At 45.8% G+C, this 25,535-nt stretch overlaps 3 protein-coding genes and 2 long non-coding RNA genes across 7 annotated transcripts; 4 read left to right on the top strand and 1 right to left on the bottom strand.

The window, feature by feature from the left end:
• The first annotated feature begins 508 nt into the window (after positions 1-508).
• On the top strand, positions 509-4,249 carry LOC130538104 (organic solute transporter subunit alpha-like). Its single transcript, XM_057055363.1, has 8 exons — positions 509-892; positions 1,098-1,249; positions 1,335-1,408; positions 1,735-1,893; positions 1,980-2,091; positions 2,167-2,313; positions 3,220-3,325; positions 3,426-4,249. The coding sequence occupies exons 1-8, from the start codon at positions 811-813 to the stop codon at positions 3,584-3,586; spliced, it is 993 nt and encodes a 330-aa protein (XP_056911343.1). The 5' UTR covers positions 509-810; the 3' UTR covers positions 3,587-4,249.
• Positions 4,250-4,914: 665 nt separating this feature from the next.
• On the top strand, positions 4,915-5,633 carry LOC130538098 (APC membrane recruitment protein 2-like). The gene is made up of 2 exons (XM_057055355.1): positions 4,915-5,376; positions 5,475-5,633. Exons 1-2 carry the CDS (start codon positions 5,140-5,142, stop codon positions 5,490-5,492), a joined length of 255 nt encoding a protein of 84 aa, XP_056911335.1. The 5' UTR covers positions 4,915-5,139; the 3' UTR covers positions 5,493-5,633.
• A 4,761-nt stretch (positions 5,634-10,394) lies between these two features.
• On the bottom strand, positions 10,395-22,158 carry phldb2a (pleckstrin homology-like domain, family B, member 2a). 3 transcript variants are annotated; one of them, XM_057055353.1, is made up of 18 exons: positions 21,974-22,134; positions 20,411-20,544; positions 20,113-20,221; positions 18,669-19,621; positions 18,103-18,429; positions 15,895-16,029; positions 15,522-15,659; positions 15,015-15,161; positions 14,628-14,738; positions 14,469-14,558; positions 14,244-14,381; positions 13,572-13,671; positions 12,857-13,052; positions 12,640-12,730; positions 12,400-12,546; positions 12,091-12,310; positions 11,921-12,006; positions 10,395-11,794 (listed from the first exon to the last, which is right to left on the bottom strand). In XM_057055353.1, exons 3-18 carry the CDS (start codon positions 20,165-20,167, stop codon positions 11,654-11,656), a joined length of 3,075 nt encoding a protein of 1,024 aa, XP_056911333.1. In that variant the 5' UTR covers positions 20,168-20,221; positions 20,411-20,544; positions 21,974-22,134; the 3' UTR covers positions 10,395-11,653. The 3 variants fall into 3 exon arrangements, with proteins under 3 accessions (XP_056911333.1, XP_056911334.1, XP_056911332.1); XM_057055354.1 differs by lacking the exon at positions 20,411-20,544 and having other exon boundaries at positions 14,328-14,381; positions 21,974-22,158; XM_057055352.1 differs by lacking the exon at positions 20,411-20,544 and having other exon boundaries at positions 21,974-22,157.
• Positions 13,005-13,969, top strand: LOC130538105 (uncharacterized). Its single transcript, XR_008953765.1, has 2 exons — positions 13,005-13,140; positions 13,558-13,969. It is a non-coding gene; the product is annotated as an uncharacterized LOC130538105 (long non-coding RNA).
• Positions 18,303-24,476, top strand: LOC130538106 (uncharacterized). The gene is made up of 3 exons (XR_008953766.1): positions 18,303-18,439; positions 18,751-18,983; positions 24,336-24,476. It is a non-coding gene; the product is annotated as an uncharacterized LOC130538106 (long non-coding RNA).
• The last annotated feature ends 1,059 nt before the right edge of the window (positions 24,477-25,535 follow it).

The raw sequence follows: 25,535 nt of genomic DNA, 5'->3' as shown, positions 1-25,535 counted from the left end.
TGCCAAATATAACACAATCACTGTAAAAATTTTAAAAATATCTATAGTCATTATAATCACACGGGCGGGAAATAAGACCGGAGGTGACTGACCTCTGTGGCGTCGCCCCTGCGCAACATTGTAACAGATAAAGTTGTAAACACCTCAGAACTTTATAGCCACCGTAGCTGATTTGATTTTATTTCTTTCTGGATAATGACCTCCGGCCAGAGCTTTTACAAGGGAGCAAGCAAAACTTTTTTATTCTTTCCCAAGTGAAATAAGAATCTTGAAGGGCAGGCTGACCCAAACCAGGTAATCCAATTGTTGTATTGGGATCATTCTTTTAAAATATAAAAATCCCAATATCTATATCTGGAAACCCTAGTAGCTTATCCCTATCTGACAAAAACAGTTGCTACACCAGGAGCTTGGAAACTGAAAGCTATTTTAGACTAAATCTTTATGGCAGGTTATGTTTGAAGGCAAGGAAATAACACACCTTGCCAAAGTTCATCTCCCAGTAACACTGATTGGCTCCCACACTTTTCAATCTGAGCTCATTCCAATCACTTAAGTCTGCGAATGATTGACTCCAACTTATAGACTCATAAACACATGAGCAATGAGCCGGCCCTTCACTTCTTAAGCCACCGGCGTGGCGTAGAACTCTCTCCTGGCTCTGCTTCTGGAATCCATTTAATGACCTCTGAGACTCTTCACACACCCTGATGAGCAGATTCACTCACATCAGCTGTGCTCAGAGAGAAAGCCAGGATCGAATTAATCCGTCTTGAACAATCGGAACCTTTCCTGGAACGTCTGCCCGCCATGGAGGAATTGGACACGCTCAATGGCACCATTGATCCGGCTTGCTTGCAGCAGCCACCGCTGGCTATCGACATTATCAAGCGTGAGTGACCCGCAGGCTTCCTTTCCTTATCAAGTGGCCGCTGATAATAGCAGCTCAGTGAGCTGTGAGGCAGTCAGACCAGGTCAGAGCTTCTGTTTATGATTCAGTGTATAGACGCAGCACAGCAGTGACAAAAGTCCTTTTTACAAATCATTTGTTTCCATTCATTATACTCGTCTCACCCGGTTTCGCTGTGTCCATTCAGAGCTGGATGGCTTCGAGATTTGCCTGTACTCCATACTCACGTTCATGTCCTGCACCTCCCTGCTGCTCTACCTGGAGCTGTGCGTCTTTATTTATAGAAAACTGCCCTACCCCAAGAAGACCACCCTGATTTGGATAAATGGTGCAGCCCCGGTAGGTGAACAAATCCGTCCTGAAAGATGTCTGACCTCCAATTTTGTAATGTTTTGCAATATTCTTAATCGAATGTCTGTTTCAGGTCATTGCCACCATGTCCTGTTTTGGCATGTGGATCCCAAGGGCGGTCATGTTCACAGATATGACATCTAACTGGTAGGTCTTCTTACAGAGCCCACAGGTTCTTCCAGCGTAACTCATCTGCAATCCACTCTGCGATGAAAGAGCTGCTTAAAACAGCTCATAATTAAAGTTTAACCACGTGTTGAATCATTACACCAGGACGCGACAATTAAAAAGCCTGAAATCTTTACAAGGTTTTCCCACCTGCAGCATTTAACGTGCATCCTCTCTAACAGTTTTCCACGGATGGTTGCGTAACGTGTACTTTTATGGATCAAAGGGGTCAAACCTTTGTGGCTCGGATGCGAGGTGCTCCATGAATGTGAGCAGGCCTGACGCTGCTCTCTGTTTGCCTGCAGTTACTTTGCAGTGGTGGTGTACAAAGTCTTGGTTCTGCTGGTGGAGGAGTTGGGTGGCAGCAACACTTTCCTGACACGATTCTCAGGAAAACCATTTCGAATCAACACCGGGCCGTGCTGCTGCTGCTGTATGTGTTTACCCCATGTTCCCATGTCAAGGTATTCACGCCACTATGTTCCTCATACTCTTTTTCTATACTGACTGTTCTTTTGCTCAGACTGTTCCTGTGTGTTCCTGCATACAGGCGGCTGCTGTTCTGGCTGAAGATCGGAGCACTTCAATATGCAATCCTGAAGACGGTGCTCTCTATCGTCTGTATAGTATTATGGACCAATGGAAACTTTGACCTGTCGGATGTAAGAAAAGTCTTAATTTCTGAAAAATGCACACGCACAACATAGAGTCAAAATCATGTCGTGGCTTCCCTTTAGCTCGAAATCACTGGTGCAGCGATCTGGATTAACCCATTCATTGGGGTGCTCACAATAACCTCCCTCTGGCCTGTCGCCATCATCTTCATGAACATCAACAGCTTCCTACGCAGTCTCAATATGATACCCAAGTACGCCATGTATCAAGTAAGTCAGTGCTCGCTTTCCTGTAGTCTGTGGTGAGGTTTTCAATGGAGAAAAAATGGCAAAATGTTCCCTAAATTATCAACGCATAGCTGCAGCTGGATCTAGTCAGCTGAAGGAAGTAGGAAACAAAGAATCAGTTAAAATGGCATCACTGTCAGCAGCTAGCCATGTTCAAGTGTGCAGGTGATCTTTAAGAGCCAGCAGAGCCTGGAGTCTGCAGCAGAGCCTAGAGCCTGCAGCAGAGCCTGGAGCCTGCAGTAGAGCCTAGAGTCTGCAGCAGAGCCTAGAGTCTGCAGTAGAGCTTAGAGTCTGCAGCAGAGCCTAGAGTCTGCAGTAGAGCCTAGAGTCTGCAGTAGAGCTTAGAGTCAGCAGTAGAGCCTGGAGCCTGCAGTAGAGCCTAGAGCCTGCAGTAGAGCCTAGAGCCTGCAGTAGAGCCTGGAGCCTGCAGTAGAGCTTAGAGTCTGCAGTAGAGCTTAGAGTCAGCAGTAGAGCCTGGAGCCTGCAGTAGAGCCTAGAGCCTGCAGTAGAGCCTGGAGCCTGAAGTAGAGCCTAGAGCCTGCAGTAGAGCCTGGAGCCTGAAGTAGAGCCTAGAGCCTGAAGTAGAGCCTAGAGCCTGAAGTAGAGCCTAGCCCTAGAGCTTAAAAACTTAATAGCGATTAAACAAATCCATTCAGTGTTTGTTCACCAAAGCAGAACAAATAAACTAGCTTTTTAGAGCGCCTGTGACTTTAATTGTGTTTGTGTTGGGGATTCTCTGTAACACATGTTTGCATGCTTCAAATATTTATTGCAAATGAATTAGCCTCCCTGGATGACAAAGAGGCCATTGACCTTTGATTCATTTGGTGTCACAACACTTGAGAAAAAGAGTTCCCCGGACTTATTACTGGCTGTTTATCTCATTAGCTGGTGCTCGTATTGAGTCAGCTGCAGACATCAATTATTAACATCCTGGCTTTGAATGGAACCATCGCCTGCGCGCCTCCATTCTCCTCACAGGCACGCGGATCCAGTAAGAACCACCTCTAAAAATGTTGATGTTGTCACTCCCATTATATAAAACCTGACCTCTCTCCCTCCTTCCCCCCGCTCTCTCCTCCCCTCTCTTACAGTGCTAAGTCAGCAGATGATGATCATGGAGATGTTCATCATCACTATAGTCAACTACTTCTTGTACCATCGCACGTATGATCCCATTATCTTTGAAGAAGATGACAATGAAAAGAACACCAATGCTGACCTACAAGGTTCTCTTGTGGAGCACACCGTCTAAACAGAGGAGCCGCTTTTTTTAAACAACTGGAAAAACTACTGAGGAGTCCCCATAATGTCTGTATTATATGTAAAACACAATACAAGATAATACAATAACTAAAATAAGAAGTTTACATTTTTTATGATACTATCGGGCTGATTTAATTGATAAGGGTTTATTTACTTTACTGTTTACACTAAGAACATGTGTCCTGTGGAACTTTGTCGTAGTTTTTATGTGACTGTTTCTCTCAATGACAGACAGAGTTACCAAAGATGTTTAGGAGAGAGTGAGGGAAAATAATAAACTGTAAATGTGGTTTTTTTTGGGCCTCAGAGATTTATGACTATATATGGGTTTCATTTTTACATTTGCTCAGAAAACAGTAAATAATAACTCTTATTTATTTGTGTTCACGGGTTTGCGTTTCTCCGTTTTGTGCGTGATACGAAAACAGCCCTTAAATTTATTGTTCAACAAATGGCATGGCTCATGATTCAACAGTCCAACACACGTTATCTTTCCTAGAGTCCCCACAAGAGGTCAGGTTTGCTCTACCCACAGTTTGATATAAAAACCAACTCTAATGATATCAAGATGTTACGTGACTAATAAAATGTGATTATGGAGGGAAAAAAATCACGTCTCCCCAACAATATAAAGCATTTTGTGTTGAAAATATTCATTTTGTGGTATCAATTATTATTTGGTTGATTATATTTGTGCGTGACCCTTTAACCTCTCAAATGCTCCCCAGGCTCTGCTGGTGGCTGCCCCGACTCCTGAGGAATGGAACAGATTGAAAGAATGAATGTCACATGTGTGATTAAAAAAAGAAAAAAGATTATGCAATTCAGATCAAGTAGATCACACAGACACTTTGAAAACCTGCTCTGTGATGGCTTGTTAAAGTTATTTGCAGCACATTGGACAGATCAAATGAAATGAACTTCCAATCAAGGGGAGTCACTTGTGTAATGCCACCCTATTTATGAAAGGAGGCTTTATAACATATGTTATCTTAAACTTCTATAGGTGGTTGTGAATGGAATTGCATGGCACTAAAATACAGTTTGGTAGCGATCATCTGGAAGAGGGGATCTATTTAAAGCCAGATCACTTGGAATTCAAAATCATTCCCTATTAATGGGCTATTTGTCTGTGCTGTTTATGTAAACAGAGTCATCAGACAGGGTAAATGAGCACTGTGTTCAGGGTGGGTTGATGACAGCCCCTGGCTCCGCATTGCTGACGAAAGCTGCTTAGCTCCTCAGTTGCCATGGCAACCAGGGAGAGCAGCCAGAAGGAAAAAAAAAAAAAAAACAAGGCAAAGGGGAGGGGCTTTCACAGGGAGACAGTGGAGAAAGGGTTGGATGGGAAAGACAGAAGAAGGGAGGGATACAGACATCCGATAAAGAAATGCAGCAAGAGCAGCAGAGGTAACAACAGACTGCAGACGGATACGGAGGCTGAAGCTCCCCTTATAAATGCTCACACGGCCGGCTGTGGCATAGAAGCAGCTGCAGAAATTAAGAGAAGGACGCAGGGGGAAAAAAAATAAGCCAGACAAGATGGATGTACAAAAAGAGAGCATGGACCCCCTGCCTTGTGAGTCCCAGTCGAGCGGAAAAATCAGGAAAGGATTCAAGCTGTTTGGCAAACGCAAGCCAGGTAACATCTTCACGATTCGGAACAAAGGGGACGGACACAACAAGTCACCTGTTAACAAGAGCAAATCGCTGGATGGATTATCCGAGACCGGTGAAGCAGATCTGGTGCAGGAGCCAGACACGGATCGAGGACAGGAGGTGAGTCAAGGAGAGATGGAGCAGAGGGAGGAGGAAGCGCTCGGGGAGGACGGCATTCAAGCTTTTGCCCATTCTCGCAACTCTATTTCTTCGACCAGCTCGGCAAGATCCCTTAAATTTCTGTCGCTGTTGAGAGGCGGTCGGCTGGGGACAGGGGATCGCCGAGTCCACACCGTGTCTCAGCCGGTGGGTCGTCAACGTCGTGGGCTGAAGGGTCTCTTTGGCACCGTTCGGCTGAGATCAAAGGATAAAGATGGCAAGGGGGAAGTCCCTCCAAGCCCGCTGCTGAAGTCTTCCCGCGCAAACAGCGTGGAGATCATCAAAGAAGACCTTACACTCACTCCTAAAGTCCAGCCTCGCTTGCTGGACAGCCCAGAACAGGAGAACACGGAGCCAGTCGAGAGCGTATCGTCACAGGACAGCACACCAACAACCCCGCCAGCGACTGTAGCCTCCCGGGTGCCAACCGACAATGTGAGTAGAGCTGATGAGTATGTTCCCCCCTTACCCACCTCCCAGCCACCACTGGAACCTGGTGATAACAGCCTGAACAACTTGCTGGCTGACATCTCCTCTCTTCTCACCTTTGAATCAATTTCTGGGGGTGGAGACGTGATAGCGAATGTGGAAGCAGAATGGGGAAAAGCTAATGCTACATCAAAACCCACATCTCCTCTTTACAAACCTTTGACACCCTCAGCTTTGACTTCCACGAATGCCAGCTATGCCAGTGTGGAAAAAGCCTCCTCGGTGGCCATAACCATGGCAGTCCCAACCAAAACTTTATCCCCTCCAGCACAGACAACCTCCTCCACTGCTCCAGCTCTGAGTGCCGTTGTCACAACGACCAAAGCATCCGCTCTGGCAACAAGCTCAGACACACTGAGCTCAGGCTTCACCGCAACCCTTTCAACTACCAGCATTATTAAATCCAGCCCAACACTTGCAGCAAGAAAACCTTCATGGGCTCACGTAACAACAGAGAGTATTTCGCCTACATCGTCTTCCCCTTTGCTGACAAAATCCACGCGTAGCTTCTCCACTACGACTGCTACGACAGTTCCTATAAACACCTCAACGCCTCCAGTCAAAGTTCCTTCGGTTAGACCAGCAGTCACCTTTACAGTTAGCACGCTGCCGTCAGAGACTGAGGTGTCCCCTCAACCGGTTCCTTTAGAAATTAAACCGAGTCAGGTAACTACCCCACCTCCTGCGTTACCACCAGTAACCCACAGCCCTCCCGCCCCTGTAGCATTTACTAAACCCTCCTATACTAAACTGGATTTTGTCAGCAATCCAAAGCTGCAAACTTCCACCACAGTTGCCCCAAGCTCAGCTGGAGGAGAATCTAAAGAACCAGTGGTGGCGACAACCACTACCATTAGAACCTCCTATTTTGAGCCCCTCGTCTGCAAGATGGCAACACTTTCGTCATCTACAACCACAGATTCGGTCTTCGGTAAGCCTGCACTCACCTCTGCTGAAATGGACTCAAATCAGCCTCCTACCTCTCTTGCAACTGTTCCACGGGTTTGTCCTTCTCCTATTCTGACTTTCACACTCAAAACAGAACCCAGTCCTCCACCTGTCTCAGAGACACCCTCAACTACTTCAAATGAGCTCCCGGATCTAACTAAAGAGAAGATACAACTCTGTATAGATGAGGTCATCCCTGCACCCGTGACTCCAGCGACTATCATTACAGAAACCCCAACATCCACTGACACCACTCCAAATCTAACTTCTCAATTCAAGTCCATCACTGATCCGCCTCAGACAGCAGATTCTGTAGCTAAAGACCCTCCTCAGACACCTCCTGATGATTCTAAAGAACCTCCTGCTCTGATTGAAACTGTGCAATCTATACTGTCATTTGCTGTTGATCAGATCAAACCGGAAGATCCTCCTGCCCTTAAGACAGATGAGGATGTCTTAGTTTCACTAGCTAAAGTCTCTCCAGCTCCTGACTCTGAATCAGCAGTCATCCTTGCTCCATTATCTGCCCCTATTCCTTCCCCTGATTCTTCACTTTCTTCACCCTCTTGGCCAAGTGAAGCACCTTCGAAAACAGGAGGAAGTGGAGAGATATCCTTGGACGAGCAGGTGGGTAGTTCAACCAGCAACGAGCCCCCGAGGGCTCAGACAGTGCCATCCAAAAAAGGTGAGCAGCATAACGCATCACAGGTGAACCTCAAGAGCTCCTCTAAAGAAGGCAAGACACATCATGCAAAACCTTCTGGACTCAGCAAAATACCTGTAGTCGGAGGTGGCAGAGCAGGGAAGCTACCAGTCCGGGAGCGTCAACATGTGGATAACGGAGCTGACAGAGGGCCGCCGACTCCTGAGACCGAAAAGCAGAGACCGCATTTCAACTCACATGATGCAGGGGGCAAAAATAAAAGCCCTGAAGTCGGCACTGTGGGTCTCACCTCAAAACGAACCCAGGAGAGGAGTCAGCAGCCCCCGCAGCCCAAAGCCCTCACCAGTTCCCCGCGTGACACAAAGATCCCCATGAAACACAGTCCGCATCCTCATTACGCCTGCCAAATCCCTGTAGCCAGAGACACCCCTCGCACAAAGATACCGGTGTCTAGGGTTCCTGTCCGCAGGGCTGGTAACAAGCCTGCAGACGCATCCGGCAGCTCTCAAATTAGAAAGTAAAGGAACCGACTGAATCTGATAACAACACGATTTATGGCTTTGACAGCTTTTTCCACTCTCGATATCACAACATCGTTGCCCTTTTTACGGTCATATTTTGCGCTATAATTCTCTTCACTGCACGCTAAGCTACAATAACCAAGCCAAGGAGGACAGCGCTGAAGCACAAATCATCTCAACAGGGAGCCAGAGCAACCCTCCTGGACATGCACTCAGGAAAGGTTGGAGGTCACACCTGAACACACAGCAGCATCAGTAACAACGGATGAAGAACAGTCACAACAAGGACAGGTGCCTTTCACAGGGTCCTTTTCTTACACTCTCAGCCTTTTCTACAGGACTTTTAACTTTTGTTACTCTCACGTTTCGGACAAACCTTCAAGTATTTTTGGTCTTTCTTTCCAGCAAGTCTCTTTAATAACCACCGATCCCTTTACTTCATTTTTTTTTCCTGCCAGGAGACAAACTGCAGGAACTCTGATAAATGAATGCAACCAAATTTACATTCCACATCTTTTCTGGATGTACTTTATGTAGCAAAAAAAAATGTGCCATTCATTTTTGTATGTTGAACTATACAGCATCTGTACGATCATCTACTCCTATATTCAGTAATATGATCTGTTCTCCCTGTGAACTATGGGATAGATTAACTTTGAGGAAGGAAGGACAAATAGGTCCTTAAATGGAACTGGACATCAGCCATTGTGAATGGCCCTCTGGACATTTGCGAGAGATGAGATCTCCTGCTCAAACACTGGCACAACCTTATTTTTACTCCACTTATACTCAGATAAGAAAGTATCTGTGTATAGTCTGTGTTGTTCTGTTTCCTATTTAATCAATAAAACAATATGGTCCGTAAGATAAAATCTGCTTAAATTGTGAATTATATTTGCTAGAGATCATGCAATGATGTCATCTTATTTTAAAACCTATTACATAAGGCTGGAGAGCAAATAAATACATTATTAAGTCTTATTTTAGATCTGTGCGGTGACACACTGTATTTCTACAGCCCAGAATGTCCTCATAACATAATCCCAACCACGTTCACACTTAAAGCTCACTGACCTGAATAAAGAGCACATGAATGTCAGCAGAGCCTGGCCAATCCGCCACGAGGGAAACACTTAACATGCATACCTTATTATCAGGGGAGAAGCCTTTGTGGATGTGTGTCATTGCTATTTACAGTGTAAAATGCATTTAACACATCGGATGAACAATAGCCCGAGCAGCAGATGGATCATTTGATTTATCCAGGAGCAAACCATTAAAAAAAAATGCATGGGTTCAAAGCAAGCTCGGCATTTTGTGGTCAAACCTCAGGTTTGTGACTGGGAACTTCACTGGAGTCACGGAGGTATTTACAGGCAGTCTGGCGTTATCCTAAGGAATAACAGACAAAGGATGGTTCCAAAGGAGGCTCTGTTAACCTTGAGGAGCCTGGAGCTGCAGGCTGAGAGAGCGAGGACCAAAAACACGAGGACTCCAGCGCACCAGGTGCCGAACCGCAGAGCAGAGCCTGAAACTGTCTCGCTGGGAAAAGAACACTTTCCCCCTGTGGCTTTAAAACAACACAGCTTTGTTTCTTGGAAACACCTGTAGGAGATAAGATGTGGAAATAGTGTCTTTACTAGCATCTGGTTGCAATGTTAGACCAGGCAACCTGCTGGTTACAGGACAAATGTCACAGTGTAATAAATCAATTTAAAACAAATAAATAACAGGGACATTCAGTCAATGCGGCCTGTTGTCACCATACAGCGCTTTCACATGATTTCCCCACCAATGTGGTCTTCATGCCTTGCTAACGGTGAATGCCATAACAGCCATAAGCAAAAGAACAACCACAAAATTAACCACACTTTTAAACTGTGTTGCAGAAGTTGCTACAGAGTTGATCGGCTGGCCGACGTCTAACCTTTCCAAGACAGACTTCCGCATCCGTAACACCTCAGGCCTCTTTGGTGTTCTATCATCTCTATATGTGTTTTTCTGTTTTAGCCTCTGATGAGACAGTGTGCCTCTTCAGGAACTAATTTAACATGCTTCATTCTGTGTTTCCATGCCAACACCACTAGGTCACCCAATAGGATGATGCCAGTGTCGAGGAGGAGGAGGGGTTTGAAAACATGAGTGCATTAATGAGGGCCATCACAGTGTACTTCAGAGCTAGTTTTAGAATTGGATCCAATTTTTCAATTATCCTGAAATGAAAACATTGCCTAAAAAAATACTTCTGTGGACAAATTTAACTGCCAGTAAAAGATGTTTCCTCTTACCAACGTGATTGGAAACGTCATAAAACTAAATAAAATGTCACAAATGTGGCAGACAGAAAGTACTCGCAGTGCATCACTGATCTTGAAATCATTTATTCTCGGTCATTTAGTAATTATCAAAACATAGCATAGTTATCTAAAAGTACCAATACCAATAAACAAAATAGTATGGCATTTCTTATAAATATGCATGTTGTAAATGCACCACTTGTTTGGTTGAAAGGCTCATGTCTCAATAGAGGACAATCATTCATTTAAATGTAATTATTAATATTTTTTGTAAGATGTTACCTCTGGTTGCCTAAACTGCTCTTTCTAAAATAGAATTTAAGCCTTCATCATCAGCTAAAATTGGAATGCTGGAAGAACATGTGATATACAAATCAAATGTTTAATCATTTTTTTAAAAAAAAGATTTGTGAAGCTATATCGTTTCAAAAATCGTGGTAATAGTTTGGCTTGACAAAACATATGCTGATGGATTTTCCACATGTTATGATCAGTGATGCTCCTTTCTTAAAACGACTAAGGGCCACCCAGCCAGAGCATTACGTCATTTCAGGACAATAGCGCCGCACTGACGCCCTCTGCTGGGGGACACACGCAACGACGCAAAAAGGACCAGGAGTGACGCAGTTCATTTTAGCATTTCTGCAGCACAACATGGCCTCGTCGTATCAGGTCTGCCCAGGACACGCTTGGAGATTTCTAAAATGTAATACAAACGAATAATTGATCTGATTTTGAATAATACCGATCAGACATTCAGCTGTGATTTCCATAAGCGGACAAATCACTTATGCTTTAAAATCAAGAAGTAGCAATAAAAATGCTTAAAATTAAGATGCCAAACCCAAATGGCTTGATTTTTAATATGAATTCAAACATTGTGCAGATGGGTAAACACCCACAAAGAACGCCCTTCTTAAAAATCTACAGAAATTATTAAAAACTAAAAAGGCGGCAGCCAAAAGAATGGTGCAAAGAAGAAGTGGTCATACAAAGATCACTCTGAACCAAACTCTTATGCAATACTTTACCGGTGAGTATCTTTTCATGTTTAAGAAGCAAATCCCTGAGTCTCAGACTCTAGGGATTTGCTTTTCGGGCAGGATTTTGTGAGGCTATCTGTCGCTTATATTGTGTAAACGCACACAGGAAAAATAAGTAGCTTAATTATGAAAACTATAAAGATCACATCTTTGATGTGTCACACATTACTGGCATATATGATTTTAAAATATTTGTGGCTACAAGTGTAAACATAACATGTTTTTCCTGTCCTCGCTATCACATTTCTATGTGGTCTCGTGGCTGTTTGAGCTCAGCTATACCATGAAATGCATGTGTCCTTCAGCGCCCGTAACTATAACATCCATCCAGATACGCATGGCCTCGGCCGACGGAGCCACCATGTAGTACACTCGATTGTGGGTCTTCACGCTGAACGTCAGTGAGGGGTTGGGGCTCTTTGGTGTGGACGCGCATTTAAACGGAACAGGGGAGGAAGATGAGGGGACAAAAACAAAGATGTTTTATTGAACACTTGCGGGAAAATGCGGTTTGTCTTGATAAATACGTGTAAACCGACTCACTTTGTGTGCATTCTTTAAGTGGTCATAGTAGACCTCCTCTATGGCCTGGAAGTAAATGACTCCTTTCATCTTGGTCTCGTGTTTGTCTGGAGCAGAGAACGTAAACACAACCGTTTGTTCTCAGCACGTTCTAAGACAGCTGACGTCAGCAGTAAATACAGGAGCCTCACCTGCGTAATAGGTGAGCGTCCTGCGGTTGTGGTCAAAGACGAACCAACGCTTCTTCCAGGTCTTTATCTTTCCGCCCATTTTGACGAGGAAGCCCCGGCAGGTTTTGTCGGTGATGGCCAGGTGGAAGCAGGCGTCCGGGCTGTGTCCAGCCGCCTCGATGTGGCCGTGGAGATCAAAGTCGTCTTTCCTCACTGGGAGGTAGCAGCTTAACAGACGCGACTGTGGGGGGGGGGGGGGGGGGGGGGGGGCGGATGAGTCAATGGCAAAACTCTGCTTTGTTTTTCCATGAGGGTTTTTCTTGTAAATACCTGTGATCGTTGCTTCTCCCTGAGCTTCATCTCAGTCTCCACTAGTCTTTGTCTCCTGCTCGTCTCCTCCTGCAGCCGTTTCTCCAGTTCCTCTCGGCGTCTTCTCTCGTCTTCCAAGGCCTGCCGGCGTATCTCCATTTCACGCTCCTGCACAAGTGAAACGGCGGGAATCGCGCCCATCATTAGATGCACACGCATCTGCTTTTACACTCCAAGCTCTGCCTCAACGTGGGACGGTACCCGATGCTCGAGGAGCCTCTGCTTCTCAACCTGGGCTTCTCGAAGTAAACGTTCCATCTCCTCGATCTTTGCCACATTGGACATACTGGCACTGTTGGATAACATGGTGATTAATTCACTCATTGCCAGCTTTGTAGCGCTCTGAACTCGATGTCCTAATGTGTAAACGACTTAAATCTGCATCTGTCTGCTATACTTTAACCTTCTGTGTTCTGACCTGGAGATGTTGTCTGGGGAGCAGGCCGAGAAGCTGGTCTCCAGGCTGTCTGAGCTCTCCACACTGATGGTGTCTGAGGCTTGGCTGTTGTCCGGGTAGGAGAAGGAATCCAAGAACACGTTGGGCTCGGAGGCCATCCTGCTGCAAAAATCACTCCTCCTTTGTTGCTCTTCACTCAACCCGTGGCTGTTGCTTGCTGACAGATGAGAATATTAAAGTGACTAAAGAGGCAAAAACCCACAGAATGCATGAGCTCATGTCTTGGATTTTCTGCTGGCACAGAGGTGAGCAAGTGATGGTTGAATTTCTTATTTTTGGAAACTGGATCTGTGGAGAGGGAAAAATCGCTGTCTGCTGTAAGCTATTTAAGCAACTAGAGACACATTAGTTTTTACCTGATAAGGACTTATTCAAATAACCTTTGAATTGGAGAGATGCAAAACATCTCTATTAATCCAAAGATCTCAAGCATGATGACCAATCTTCTATAGAATGGTACACCAGTCGCACATATCATTGAAACTCTTCATGACTTTGAGATGTCAATCTGAATTTGCACTGCTTCCACCTAGAGGACAAATGTGGTACTGCATCTTTATAAAGCAGGATCTGAAATCAGACTTCCCCGTGTTCTCTGTTGTCACAATAATTTGTAGTACCCGTGATTTATAAAATAAGTTAAAGCAGACATGTTTTGACAGGTGTCTTGACTCACTCTTTGGAAGGCGGCGGGTATTGAGGTCCCGAGGACCAAAGGTGAAGCCCTGTGGGATGACGGTGCCACAGCTGGAACTTTGGGACAAAGGCAGGTGGGCCTGAGCAGGACAAAACAGCACAAATACTGTCAGAACTAGACTGCAAGAAAACATCTAATTTACAGGGTCATCATTTGGCTCAATTAGTGTTGCAAGCCAGACTTTAACGGAAAACCGTTGGGTGGATCATTCTCTAGGGACAAAAAGTTCTGGATCATAATGATAGCAATGAAACTCTCTGCTTAGCAATGGTGATCTCATGATTTAAATACTGTTTGTTCAAGCTTTACCAGTTTGGAAAATTTAGAACAAAGAGCCCAAGATACACAACTTCATTAAATCTGAGAAATGGACACAATTTACGGACCAGAGTTGCACTCAAGTTTGTTTTGATTTGGTTCAGAATATTCACAGTGATCAAAGTTAATGCCAGACCTCCCAGAATAAGTAAAAACTCAAAGGGAAAAGTTGTAAAGAGATCAAACAGAAACTTCAGGAAGAGCCACAGAAGAGAGATTATCTGACAGGACGGAAAAAAGATGAAAAAAGCTGTTGTGTGTCAGTGTATATTATGGGAAGATTAAGACAAATTAGATAAGAAATAAATACAACTAAGTTAAAAACACAATGACCTTAGTTGGAGGCATGCGCCCGAGAGATCTGCCATAAGGGCCGAGGAGCTGCTGGCTCCTCCGGTGAGGTAGATTCTCACTGACATGGAAGGAGTTTTCTTTGCCGCTTCTTCTTCGTTCCCTCAGTGGGTTCAAATGCTGCAGAAGTCCCAGAAATCACAGAAGGTCACGTCAGAGTGACCGAAACTGGCCCTGAGAGCGATGGCGCTTTCTGCTGGGACCCACCTCTGTGATGGACACGCGGCTGTTGGAAAAAGTCTGCCCCGCAGACAACTCTGCGTACTTTCCATCCAAAGACGCCAGCTTCTCTCTCTCCTGCAGGCATCAGAGCGGCGTGAACACAACGCAACGCTTACAGCAGCAGCACGCGGCCACCGTCCCCACCTTCTGAAGCATGACGAGCAGATTGTTTTTCTCTCTCTGGAAGTTCTCTCTCTCTTGCTGAGCCTGTAAAGCGATCTGAGAGGACTGCTTCTTCAGCGTCGCCAGCCGTTCCTGAGGCGAAGATAATGCACGACATTGTTACGCAACAGCCCAGAGTTCGCTGAAGCAAAGCCATGAGTTTCAATGTCACATCAAAACTAGGCTGGCCCATTTATCTTCACACTGTTCTGACATGTTACCTGTGGCTTTCCTGAAACCAGAGAAGCCAGGAACAGAACTTTAAAAGGATGTGGCCAATTTGGAGATAATTGACCTCGTATATTGCTGCAGGCTGTAGACACACAATGGCAGATATCTCTCTCTGTATGGTAAAAATCTGGGCGGTACCTTGCGTGTGACCGCGAGGCGCTGATAATCTGCGATCTCCCTCAGCAGCTCTTGATTGTGACTATCTGACTCTTCTGCGTGATTGATTTCTCCTTCCAGCTTCTGAAACTCCAAATCCTCCAAACCTTTAGTCTGTGGCTCGGCCTCCTGATGGAGCAGCACACGCGCAAACACTTATGTCATGTGGTGATTAACAATTAAGATTAAAGCGCTACCACATGTACCAAAAAACAGCAGTCATGCTTAAAGGGAAAAAAAACACATGGTAGCTGTTTGGTTCCCCTTCTGACAGGGCAAAATCCAGGACACAAGATCAGAGAATAGAAGGTGAAGAGGTCTAATCGAGGCAGAAATGGGTGGAATGAAAGCAGATACCCATCCTGATAACACTGGCATGCTGCAGAAAAGTATCGTCATTAATGCTCTCATGCCTAACGGCACACAAAATTAACACAACTGGCAACTGTGCGCAGCACATATAATAAAGGAGAAGGTAGTTTTGCCTGCCTGAGACTTCTCTGTGTGGCTCTTCTTCTCCCTATTTGGAATCTTCTCCTTCAGCCGATCCAGAAGCTCCTTTTCCCTCTGCAGCTGGGCCATCTCGGATTCCTGTTCCCCCTCCAGCAGAGCGCACTCCACCTCCGTCTGCGGCGACCAGCACAACGAGCCGGTCGGTTTAATATATATTCTACTGCGCGACAAAGCAGCTAAGACATGAACCAAGATAAAGCCTGAATGTCCCTGAAGACGATGGGACAATAGGATGGAACGAGCTTCAGTGATTAATGACTCGCTGACCTTCTGTTGCTGTCCTGAAGTCAACAGTTCAGACCAGATAAGAACAGCCTCTTTAAAGCTTCTCCTGCAATATTTGCGTTACCTCCCGCACAGATTCCTCCATCTGATTGTCCACATCTTTGATCTTCTGCTCCAACTCCTCAATGTTGTTGAGGACCTGAATCCTCTCTTCTTCTATTTGTGTGACTTCCTGTTTTATCTGGACGCCTTCCAAAGCCTGTGTGATAAAGCAGAATATATCTAGTGGATAGAAATAATAATCTAAATCAGCTGACTTTAATCAACCCGCTGCAGAGACTATCGTGGGACGATTGCATTTGCATTAAATGTCTGAGTTATAAAGAAACAGGAAGGACAAAAAAGAAGAAAAATAATTTCTATAAGTTTTAGACCAGCATGTTGGGGGATCAGGATTCTCAAAGTTCCAGAGTTGGTTCTTTCCCCTTCACATTCCCAGATTAATTTTTTCAGGCTGTAGAATCCCCCCCCAATTAGCAGCTGCCCTTTTAACTCATCCAAACCTGGCTCGCCAGCAACAAGATTCTTTTCCACTTGCAGTAATGGAAATCTCTGCTACAGCAACACCAAGCAGCTCAGGCCAAAGGACGCCCACACCTCTCAGCATCTGCAAGCCTTCATTCATTCTCCTGTCCTGGAGCTCTTCAAACGCCCTGCCTTATCAGGTTTACTTCAGCCTTCAGCCCTGTCAGAGGAATTGTTCTTTCAAGCTCGAGCCTCATGTGGCCGCCAGCTTTAGGACTCATGGTTTTCCAGACGGGATGTCAGCATTCCTTCTCCCTGCACACATCTCTCTGAGGAATGCATGAGAGTCTCTTTCACAACTGCGCGCTGCAGACGTTAATGTCTCCGGTGTGAAAGCTGGACCTAAAACCTGTAGGTGCGTCTGGAAAGGTCTGGCAGACTACTGGTGTTCATATCACTTGGATTTTCAGCCTCACAATCCTTGAGTTTTAGGCTCAGTACACACTTCATCACATCTGGAAAATTGTCTGCCTTCACCACAGATACACTAGCATTCTTCCACACACACACACACACACTGTCGTGCATGCACGTACCCTCAGACACACTCACAAATTCTCCCAGGGATAGAGTCATTTCCTGCCCCCACCTCCTTAAACAGTTTGAATGGGTGAGGGCTGAAACATACGTAGAGATCCTTCATTAAAACCAGACACAGCTCAAGTGAGGAGAAACCAGTTTTACAGAAGTAACCAGAGGAAGTGACAGTAGGCCTGAAGGAGCAGAGGGAGGCTGGAGCCCAAGGCTTGTGGTCACTATAGATGATACTATCAATTATCAGCTAACAAAAAGGGCAGTATTTCAGGTTTTACAGCTGTGTATTTCCTGTTTATGTATAGGGAGAAGCCTTCCAACAGCAGATTCCTCTTTGAGCCCTTTACAGTGGATACGAGGCCAAACTTTCCCCTGTATGCTTTTCACACCCATTCTAACGAGATTCAGCCAAGACGCTGATACTGCTGAACTACAAAGTCCTTGGTTGATATTGTTGGGCAGTTGACAGCAGATAAATGCTCCCACATGCCATCGCCGGTCTGATTTCCACATGTGGGATGTGTCCGGTTAGTCATCGGTCTCTTTGAGATATTATCACAAACGGCTGATGGCGCATTATCATAAACCTTATGTCCTACATTTAGACACCAGGCGTGACCCATGTTTTTACAGCAGAAAACCAAGTCTGGGAAAGAAAAGTACAGCTAATGATAATATCAAAAGATGAGAGAAGAATTGCCAATAATTACCCAGCTCACAGTTATTCTAATTAGAGCGTTTCCTTACTGAAACCCACCGCTAGATGGTGATAAAGTCACTGTCACATTTATACTGAGTCTCCTGCCAACTGAGGCTATTGCAAGAAAAATTACAAATGCTCAAACAGAAGATGATGTGGAATCAGAGTTCAGCACATATATCCAAAAAACACGATCACATTGTTAAACAAATAATTGAAAAGAAGGGTAAAACTGAGATTATTTTCCTAGCAACTCAATGAAGCTGGCAAATGCATCGTCATGCACCGTCAGCCTTTAATGGCGGCTGAGCGACAGCAACGCGTACGAACCCACGACGCTGAAACGCAGGCAGCTAAATCAAATCCAGAATCACTTAATTATTTGTTTTACACGCCTGATAATTGGATACAAATACTCTCAACCACAAAGAAAGAGTGCTGCCGCAGATGAAGACGGTGATACCAGCAACTGTATTTATCTCTTTTGGTCTAAAGTTTTGTGGTGTGACTTACTTTGGCCCTCTGCTTGGCAGATGGTGATGGGACGCTGCTGTTCAGGCTGATAGCAGGCGAGTGGGATCTCGTTTCTCTGTAGCTGCTGTGCTGACGCTGGCTGACCTGCTGCTCTTCTGAGACACCAAAGTCTCTGCTTTTGATTCCAAAGCAGCTATCGGGAGCGTTGCTGCCGGGGGAGTCAGAGAACACCGACTCGTCGTCTGATACTTGCAGCTTCTCCAGTTCCTTATTGATCTTCTGCAGGTCAGAAACGGCCGCTGGCTCTCGCTCCACATGGCCCAACCCGGTGCACAGGTTCAAGATGGTCTCCAGACGCTGGCACTCCTGTAGACGGGTGAGCCATTGTTAAATTATCCTACGCAAATGAGTATTTGAGCAATATACTGTTTTTCTATTCATGCAGTGCCAAATTAGGGTTATTTTAAATGAAGATTCCCTTCATTAGTGTCTGCAGTGTTCTCTAAAAATGCACCTGAAGCATGGACAAACCTAGCTGATTGGACTCTCCCCTGGCCTTCATTCAATTTTATAATGAATATAAATCAAGGGAAAATTCCACTCACCAGTCTCTGCACTCTCTGTTCCCTGAGTCGTTCGTCTCTCTGGTGCAGGTGATAATCTCTCAGCTCCTCTTTGCCATTCAAGGAGCTGATGCTGCCCACTCTCTGACCTGGACTCAGCCCGCCCTTCCCAAAAGATAATCGCCCCTCTCCAAAGCCCAGATCTAAGCCTGTCCCATCGACATCTACGCCGAGGGAGCTCAGTGAGGCCAGACTGGCTCTCCTGGGAGTGCTGGGCATGCTGGCTGGTACCGTCACATCCGGCGGCTGCTCCAGTGAGGACAGACTCCGACGCTGCCCTGCAGAACCCGCTCCTCTGTAAGTGATGTTGCGAGGTGGTATCGACAAGGTGGGGGGGTCTAAGGCACTGTGAAGTCGTGGCAGAGACCGGCTATGCATTCCGAGGCTGTTTAGAGATCCGGTGGAGTATTTCCTCTGTCGGGAGTCTCCTATAGCTTTACCCTGAGCGTAGAGCCGTCGGCCCATGCGCGGGCTGGACGGCACACTGGCTGCACCACTTTTGACCTTAGGAGAACGAGGTAGGTGCTGCCCGTAGGATGAGACCTGAGAGCTCCCATCAGCACTAGACAGGAGCAGACTGTCTTGGGATTGGTGACGAGAGTTTGGATGGCGGAGGAAGCCGTTATGGCTCAGCTGGCGTTCGCCTTGGCGTGGCGATGGAGGCACGCTGCTGCTGGTCATGTAGGAGAACGTCCTGGAGGTACACGGAGGCCGGTCACTGAGCACTGACAGCGGTCGGGCAGGTTGGGAGCCACTAGGTGAGGACGCGTTGTGGTACTTGCGGCTGTACTCGGCTGCCCTCAGACTGGCCTCCAGCGCGCTCTTCCTGCGCTGCAGCGTCTCCATCAGCTCCTGCAGCTCAGCCTTTGAGCGGGATCCCCTGAGCACCGTCCCACTGGCAGAGCCGCTGCCGCTGTGCTCGATCTTCACACAGTCTGTGGAAAGAGAAAGTTGACCAGGCTTGAAATCCCGCCTCTTTACGCACTAATAACCCGGTTTAAATCTTTAAGAAACACCAGTTTAATGTGTGCTACGAGTGGGGGGAAACCAGTGAAGAATGCACACTCATGTTCTTTTGAACCCAAAACAAACACTGGATGGCTCACCAGCTAGCCTTCTTCTAAAAATGGAAAAATGCTGATGGGCCAGGGCAAACCTTGGCTTCGACTGTGAGAAAATACACCCCACTACAGCCCAAATATCTGAGAAAGCAGAGAGATGATGGTGCCATCATGAGTCAAAGGTGGATGTTATACTCATGGCATGAGAAAGACAAAACTCCCTCTCAGCTCTGCCGATTTAACCATTTAGCATCTGTGCTAACTAAGATATTGTGATCTGTGATTTACAGAATGGGAAATGAAGCCGACAGGAGGAGAATTTAGCTGTGCGCTCATGTAAACTCTGTAGCTGTGTGCTGTCATACCTGAGCCATAGCCCAGAGTGGCCACGGCACTTCGTTGAGGAAGCATGCTGGTCATCACTCAGATTTATTGCCTGATTCAGAGGGTTCGGCACCGCAGAGAACCTTAATTCTGAAAGGAAGAAATAACGTGAAGAACACAGACTCTTTTCTTGACTGATATCCCTTTCTGGGTCACGTAAGGGTGCTGCAGCCCATCCTTGCTGTATATGGGCGAAGACAAGGGACACCCCTGAATGACCTGCTAAAAAAAGTTAAAATTCTCTTCAGGACCCTATGTGAGCATTTGGGGGTTCAGTACCTTGCTCAAGGGTAGCTCAGCAGTGCTGTGAAGGTGTCCTGGAACCTCCCCCTACTACCATTGATTTACCCACACCAGGCCTTGAACCACGAAGCCTCCGATTCTCAGACCAGTCCCTACGGACGGAGCTACCGCTGCCAAAAAGGCAAAGTGAAGTCAGAAAATAGTAAACAGCATCGTAGGTGGAGCATGTTTTGAACAGAGCCAAAAGAAAAAGAAGTTCAACACTTCTGTGTCTCTGTTACTCCACCCTCTGCACCTCAGTTCAGCAAATTTTGCAGATGTGCGTAAAAGTTCAGTGGAAAGGGGAAAAAAAATGTTCCAAAATATTGAGTAGGAAAACAGATCCAGAGGAAAGTTTTTTTAATGCCCAGTAACAGTATTACATATAAAACTTCCCGCTCTGCTCTATAGTTGATCGTTTAGCTCGAATTTATGACCATTATTCCCTCACGGTGCCAGACTTGTTAAAGCAGGGGCAACACTGGAGGCTGAACCTGGGCAAAAGTCAGCTGTGACTTCTGCAGGACCTGTAATGGACAACTTATACTGAACTGGACAGTGAATTATAACTCTGAGCACGGGCAGTAACTAGTCTTTAAAAGCGAAAGTACTGCAGGTTATAACGTCTCTGTCAACAGACCAGATTAGTGCAGCAACAGAACTGCAGCCTAAAGCCTATTTGCTAATTTGAACAGGACAAAAAAAACTATTGGACAACAAAATTAAGCAAAGAAGTAAATATGCACTGAACTGAGTGACAGTATTAGTGTGTGTGTGTGTGTGTGTGTGTGTGTGTGTGGGCGGGGGAAGGGGGGGACAGACAGAGAGAGAGAGATCCAATATTTTCTGGCCCTGCTGTCTGGAGAGAGTGGCTACAGGAAGTAGGGTATCCTTTTACACAGTCCCACAATCAATCAGCATGAGTTCATTCTTTAGACCGCCTGTGTGTGTGTGTGTGTGTGTGTGTGTGTGTGTGTGTGTGTGCGTGTGTGTGTGTGTGTGTGTGATGTCAGGAGTTTTTTACTGCATCAGGCAGCAGACCCTAAACACACAGGCATGTAAACAGTTAGAGGAACGGCTGACGATAACAGTGTTTCAACGAATGTGTGGTCACACCGGCAGGATGAACACCTTCGTGTTGCGTAAGACTCCAACTAAAATCGATTCGTCTTACAAATCGTAACTGGGGTATAAAAGAAACTGTTGAGACAAGAGTTTTTTTTTTTTTTTTTTTTCAAAAAGAATAGAGAAAAACAACAAATTGCCCGAATGTGCTCGCCCAGTATTTAGACCTAAATAAGACCAAATACGTCTGGCCAGAAGTTTATAAAGTCACATGCTGGGTGGTATCCACCATTGAAAAAAGTTCAAACACTCTTATAATCATTGTGAAGCAATGTGACATTTTCTGTACATGCACAGTGCACTAAAACTATGTCTTAATGTAGGATGCACATGACCGGTGCTCTTCTTATAAACCACTGCAAACATTTGATAAATGGATGTAAGTATTTGTAAAAAGAAAAGGCAACTCGTTATTTCAATATAAAAATAACTAACCTTTGCTTTCAGTCCTCTTCTCATCTTGTCTTCTTCTTTGTTGTGAGCGTGCTCGGAACTGTCTCAGACAGCAGAGTAAACCCTTTCCATGACAAAGGATCAGACGGGAGACCCTCTCCTGTCCTCTCCTCTCCTCTCCTCCTCTCTCCTCTTCTCTCCTCTCCTTTCCTCTCCTCTCTTCTGTTCTCCCCTCCCACTTCAACCCTGGACTTTCTTTGGCATCAGGCTCCTTACTGCCCCCCTCTGGTCTGATCGAGAACTGGTCCAAATACACGCTGCCACTACACATGAAACCATATATGTTTCTCCAATAACACACTCTGATCCGACCTTTGACATCACAATAACCAGGCTATATGATGTCACACATGCTTGTTTTATTGCTGTGCATGTATTTTACATTTCAGCTGACGGCAGCATTTCCAAATTTTATCTTGAAAGTGTTTCTGTAATGTGGGTTTTTGCATAGGAAAAGAAAGCAAAAATGTGCATCTGCACTTAAAGAAAGAAAGTTGACTCTCAGATTGTTGTTTCAGCAGCATGCGGGGGCCGGGGGAGGCCCCACGGTTGTGTTTGACTCAGAGCCAACCTCACTCTCATAACTGCAGGCAGAAAGACTGAAGCCTCCTCAAGTCAGAGACATCATGCAAATGCAGGTTTTCCCCCCCTAAAAGACTGAGTAGCTTTTAAACAATAGAATTACATATTCTTTTTAAGAAAAGAAAGAAAAGACCATATCCTGAATTTACACCAATGGATACAGACTTTGAGGAGGACGTTGGGAACTTCATGGAATAAGATGAATGAAAACTTAAGAAAAACCCCCTGAATCCTACTGACGATCCTGAACCAAGATCCAAAAAAATTACATCATAGGGAGGGGGCTGTGGAGAGCAGGCTGAACCAGATGATTGCTTCCAGACACTGAGCTGGGGTCTTTGTTGTAAACACACACACACACAGGCACACACACACACATGCACGCACGGTCTACCTCCGTTTTTCCATTTTACTAAGACAGATATAAATCTCTGGAGGAACTCATTTGAAGAGTGGCACAGCTTTATTGCCTGGAGAAAGAGTTAATTATAACAGAGTCCAGTGTTATTCCATATCCTGTCCAAGGAACTGTTTTGAATGATACTCCAGGTGTGGGTGAATGCTGTGGGAAAACAGTGGAGGGGAGAACGATGAAGGAAAAAAAGTCTTTTTATTTGGTGGGCAGTTGTATAACCCGTTTGAATCACAGTGTCACCAGGCTGAACCGTTTCGCTCCATCCTGACAAGCCTGAGTCATTCCCGGGAATGTTCAGGCTTGGCAGGTAGGAATCATTCCATTTTGACCCGTCATGAGTTGGTGTGCTGTATTATTAAAATCTAATTAAAGATCTCGTGTTACTGGCTTGTCACGAGCAAATATTTACTCCAAGTCTGCCCATAAATTAGCCCGGATTTTCCCCATAATGTCCCACTGAGAGGTGGGATGGAGGGTCTAAAAAGAATGTTTATATGGCCTAAAGGATAGAGAGAAGGGGGAACAGAACAGCCTGGGAGTTCAAAGGCCAACAGACTGACACGACGGAGGTCGATGAATCCTGCAGGAACTCAGAGAGCATGTTTGTTCTTTACTCGTGTCTTCTGTTTGGACTTCTGTGTGAAATCAGAAAAGCCAATAGCCACGGGTCAAGGTTGTTGGGGTCAAAAGGAGGACACATCCCAGCTTCTATCTGAGCAACTGACAGCTATCATGACACAATCAGTCTGACACTTCAGAACTGTGAGGACCATTGTGAAACTTGACAACTTGTAAAATGATTTAGCCTTACAGCAGTCAGCTGATTCTCCTGACAGTACTCTGCCAGTTATTCAAGGCTTACTGGGCTCACTGGTCCCACAGACGTTCTTCTCCACCAGTCTGCCCTTTTCTTCTACATCCTCTGGTTTATCTTCTGGCTTTTCTACAGCAACAGACGGTAAATCCAGAGCACATTCCTCGCCCACGGCTTGGTCCTCCACCTCGGGCTGCAGTCCCTGCGAGTTGCCCTGGATTCCCTGGTCGGTGGGGTCCGCTGGCACATGTAGATCTTTGTGAGGCCCCACCTCAACCGAAATGACTCCATTGGACAGCTCACTCCTTTGCCTCAGACATCGAGGAAGCATGACAGCGATGATGAAGATGAAAAACCCCACAGAAGCTGCGGTGCACCACCATGACCTCTGCACCTTCTGCGCGCCCTCACCTGCCAAAACTCCCGATTATTTCATTCTCTTTGTGGATTTATAGAATTTGACGATGGTCAGACTTACTCAGTGATGAAGTAGCGGTGTTTACATGCGTCTGAATGATGTGTTTGCTCTGCAGGCCCGAGATGATGCAAGTATACGTCCCGGAGTGTTCCTCGATGTTTGGCTTGCGAAGCAGAAGAGAGGCGTTGGACAGGAGAAGCTGTTCCGGGTCCAGTTCAGCATGATCCTCCCAGACGTTGAATATGTGCCTGTTGTTTGTGTCATATCTTAGAATGACCAGAGGCTCGCTGGAGGACATGAAGGTCCAAGTAAGTGAGAAATTCTGCAGAGCGTATGGAGCCATGCAGGGAATGGACAGTGCACGATCCTCTTCCTGTTTTATATAGTCTGAAAGATAGTGTCATTTTTAGATTTGACTGAGATTTGATGCATGAATAACACCTTGATGATTGTAGAACCACAATGCACCTTGCTTTTTCCAAGACGCAGTCCACACTTGGCTCTTGTCAGCTGATATAAAAGAGCAAAAGTAGGTATAGTTGGAGAGGTTGCCCAGGAACCTCAGCGTGCTCTCCACAGTGAACAAACCCTTGTTGTCCATGATTGAGATGGTAGAATTGTACAGAGATCCCTCAGCAGAGGGGGGGTCTGTGGACCAGGTGACCTGGGGCACAGGGTAGGTATTGTGAGTGGAGCAGGTGAAGGTCTCCTCAGTCATCTCCATGATCATTGATATGATGGGTGCTAGAGAGAAAGCACAAAGCACCTCACCGTTCTTGGTTGAATCTTCTAACTGCTGTAAGCTTCAGATTCAACTTCAAACCATTTGGTCTGAACCAAATCTCTAAAGATCTTTCTGACTTCCGATCTTTCCAGCTCTACTAACCTTTGACATCCAAGGTGACAAAGATCTCCTGGTTGCCCTTCCGTGTGCTGGTGTAGCACTTGTACCTGCCCTTGTCTTGCACTTTGACCCTCCTCAGGAGCAGGGAGGCGTTGCCATGAGGGATCTGAGCGTTGAACAAGGACGTCCTTCCACTGAAGTGTTTGTTCTGCAGTCCAAACTGGTCCTTGTTGTAGTAGTAGCTATGGACGGGGATCTGTTGCTTGTACCAGTGGATTACCACAGTGCCGGTGGGCCTGAAGCTACACGGTAAGATGCAGTCGTCAGTGATGATGCAGGTGATGTTGACGCCTGAGGACGAGATGGGAGTCAGAAAAGCGAAACACTGAGAGATCGCTGTGAGTTCTCCGATAGTGGCCTCAATAAAGTGACTTTAGATGATTAAATTCACAAGCGCTTGTGTCACACTGC

The sequence above is a fragment of the Takifugu flavidus genome, chromosome 14 (genome assembly GCF_003711565.1).
Source record: "Takifugu flavidus isolate HTHZ2018 chromosome 14, ASM371156v2, whole genome shotgun sequence".
Lineage (NCBI taxonomy): Eukaryota > Metazoa > Chordata > Actinopteri > Tetraodontiformes > Tetraodontidae > Takifugu > Takifugu flavidus.
Note: the sequence above shows the minus strand (reverse complement) of the source record. Positions and strands in the feature narration are given on the sequence as shown.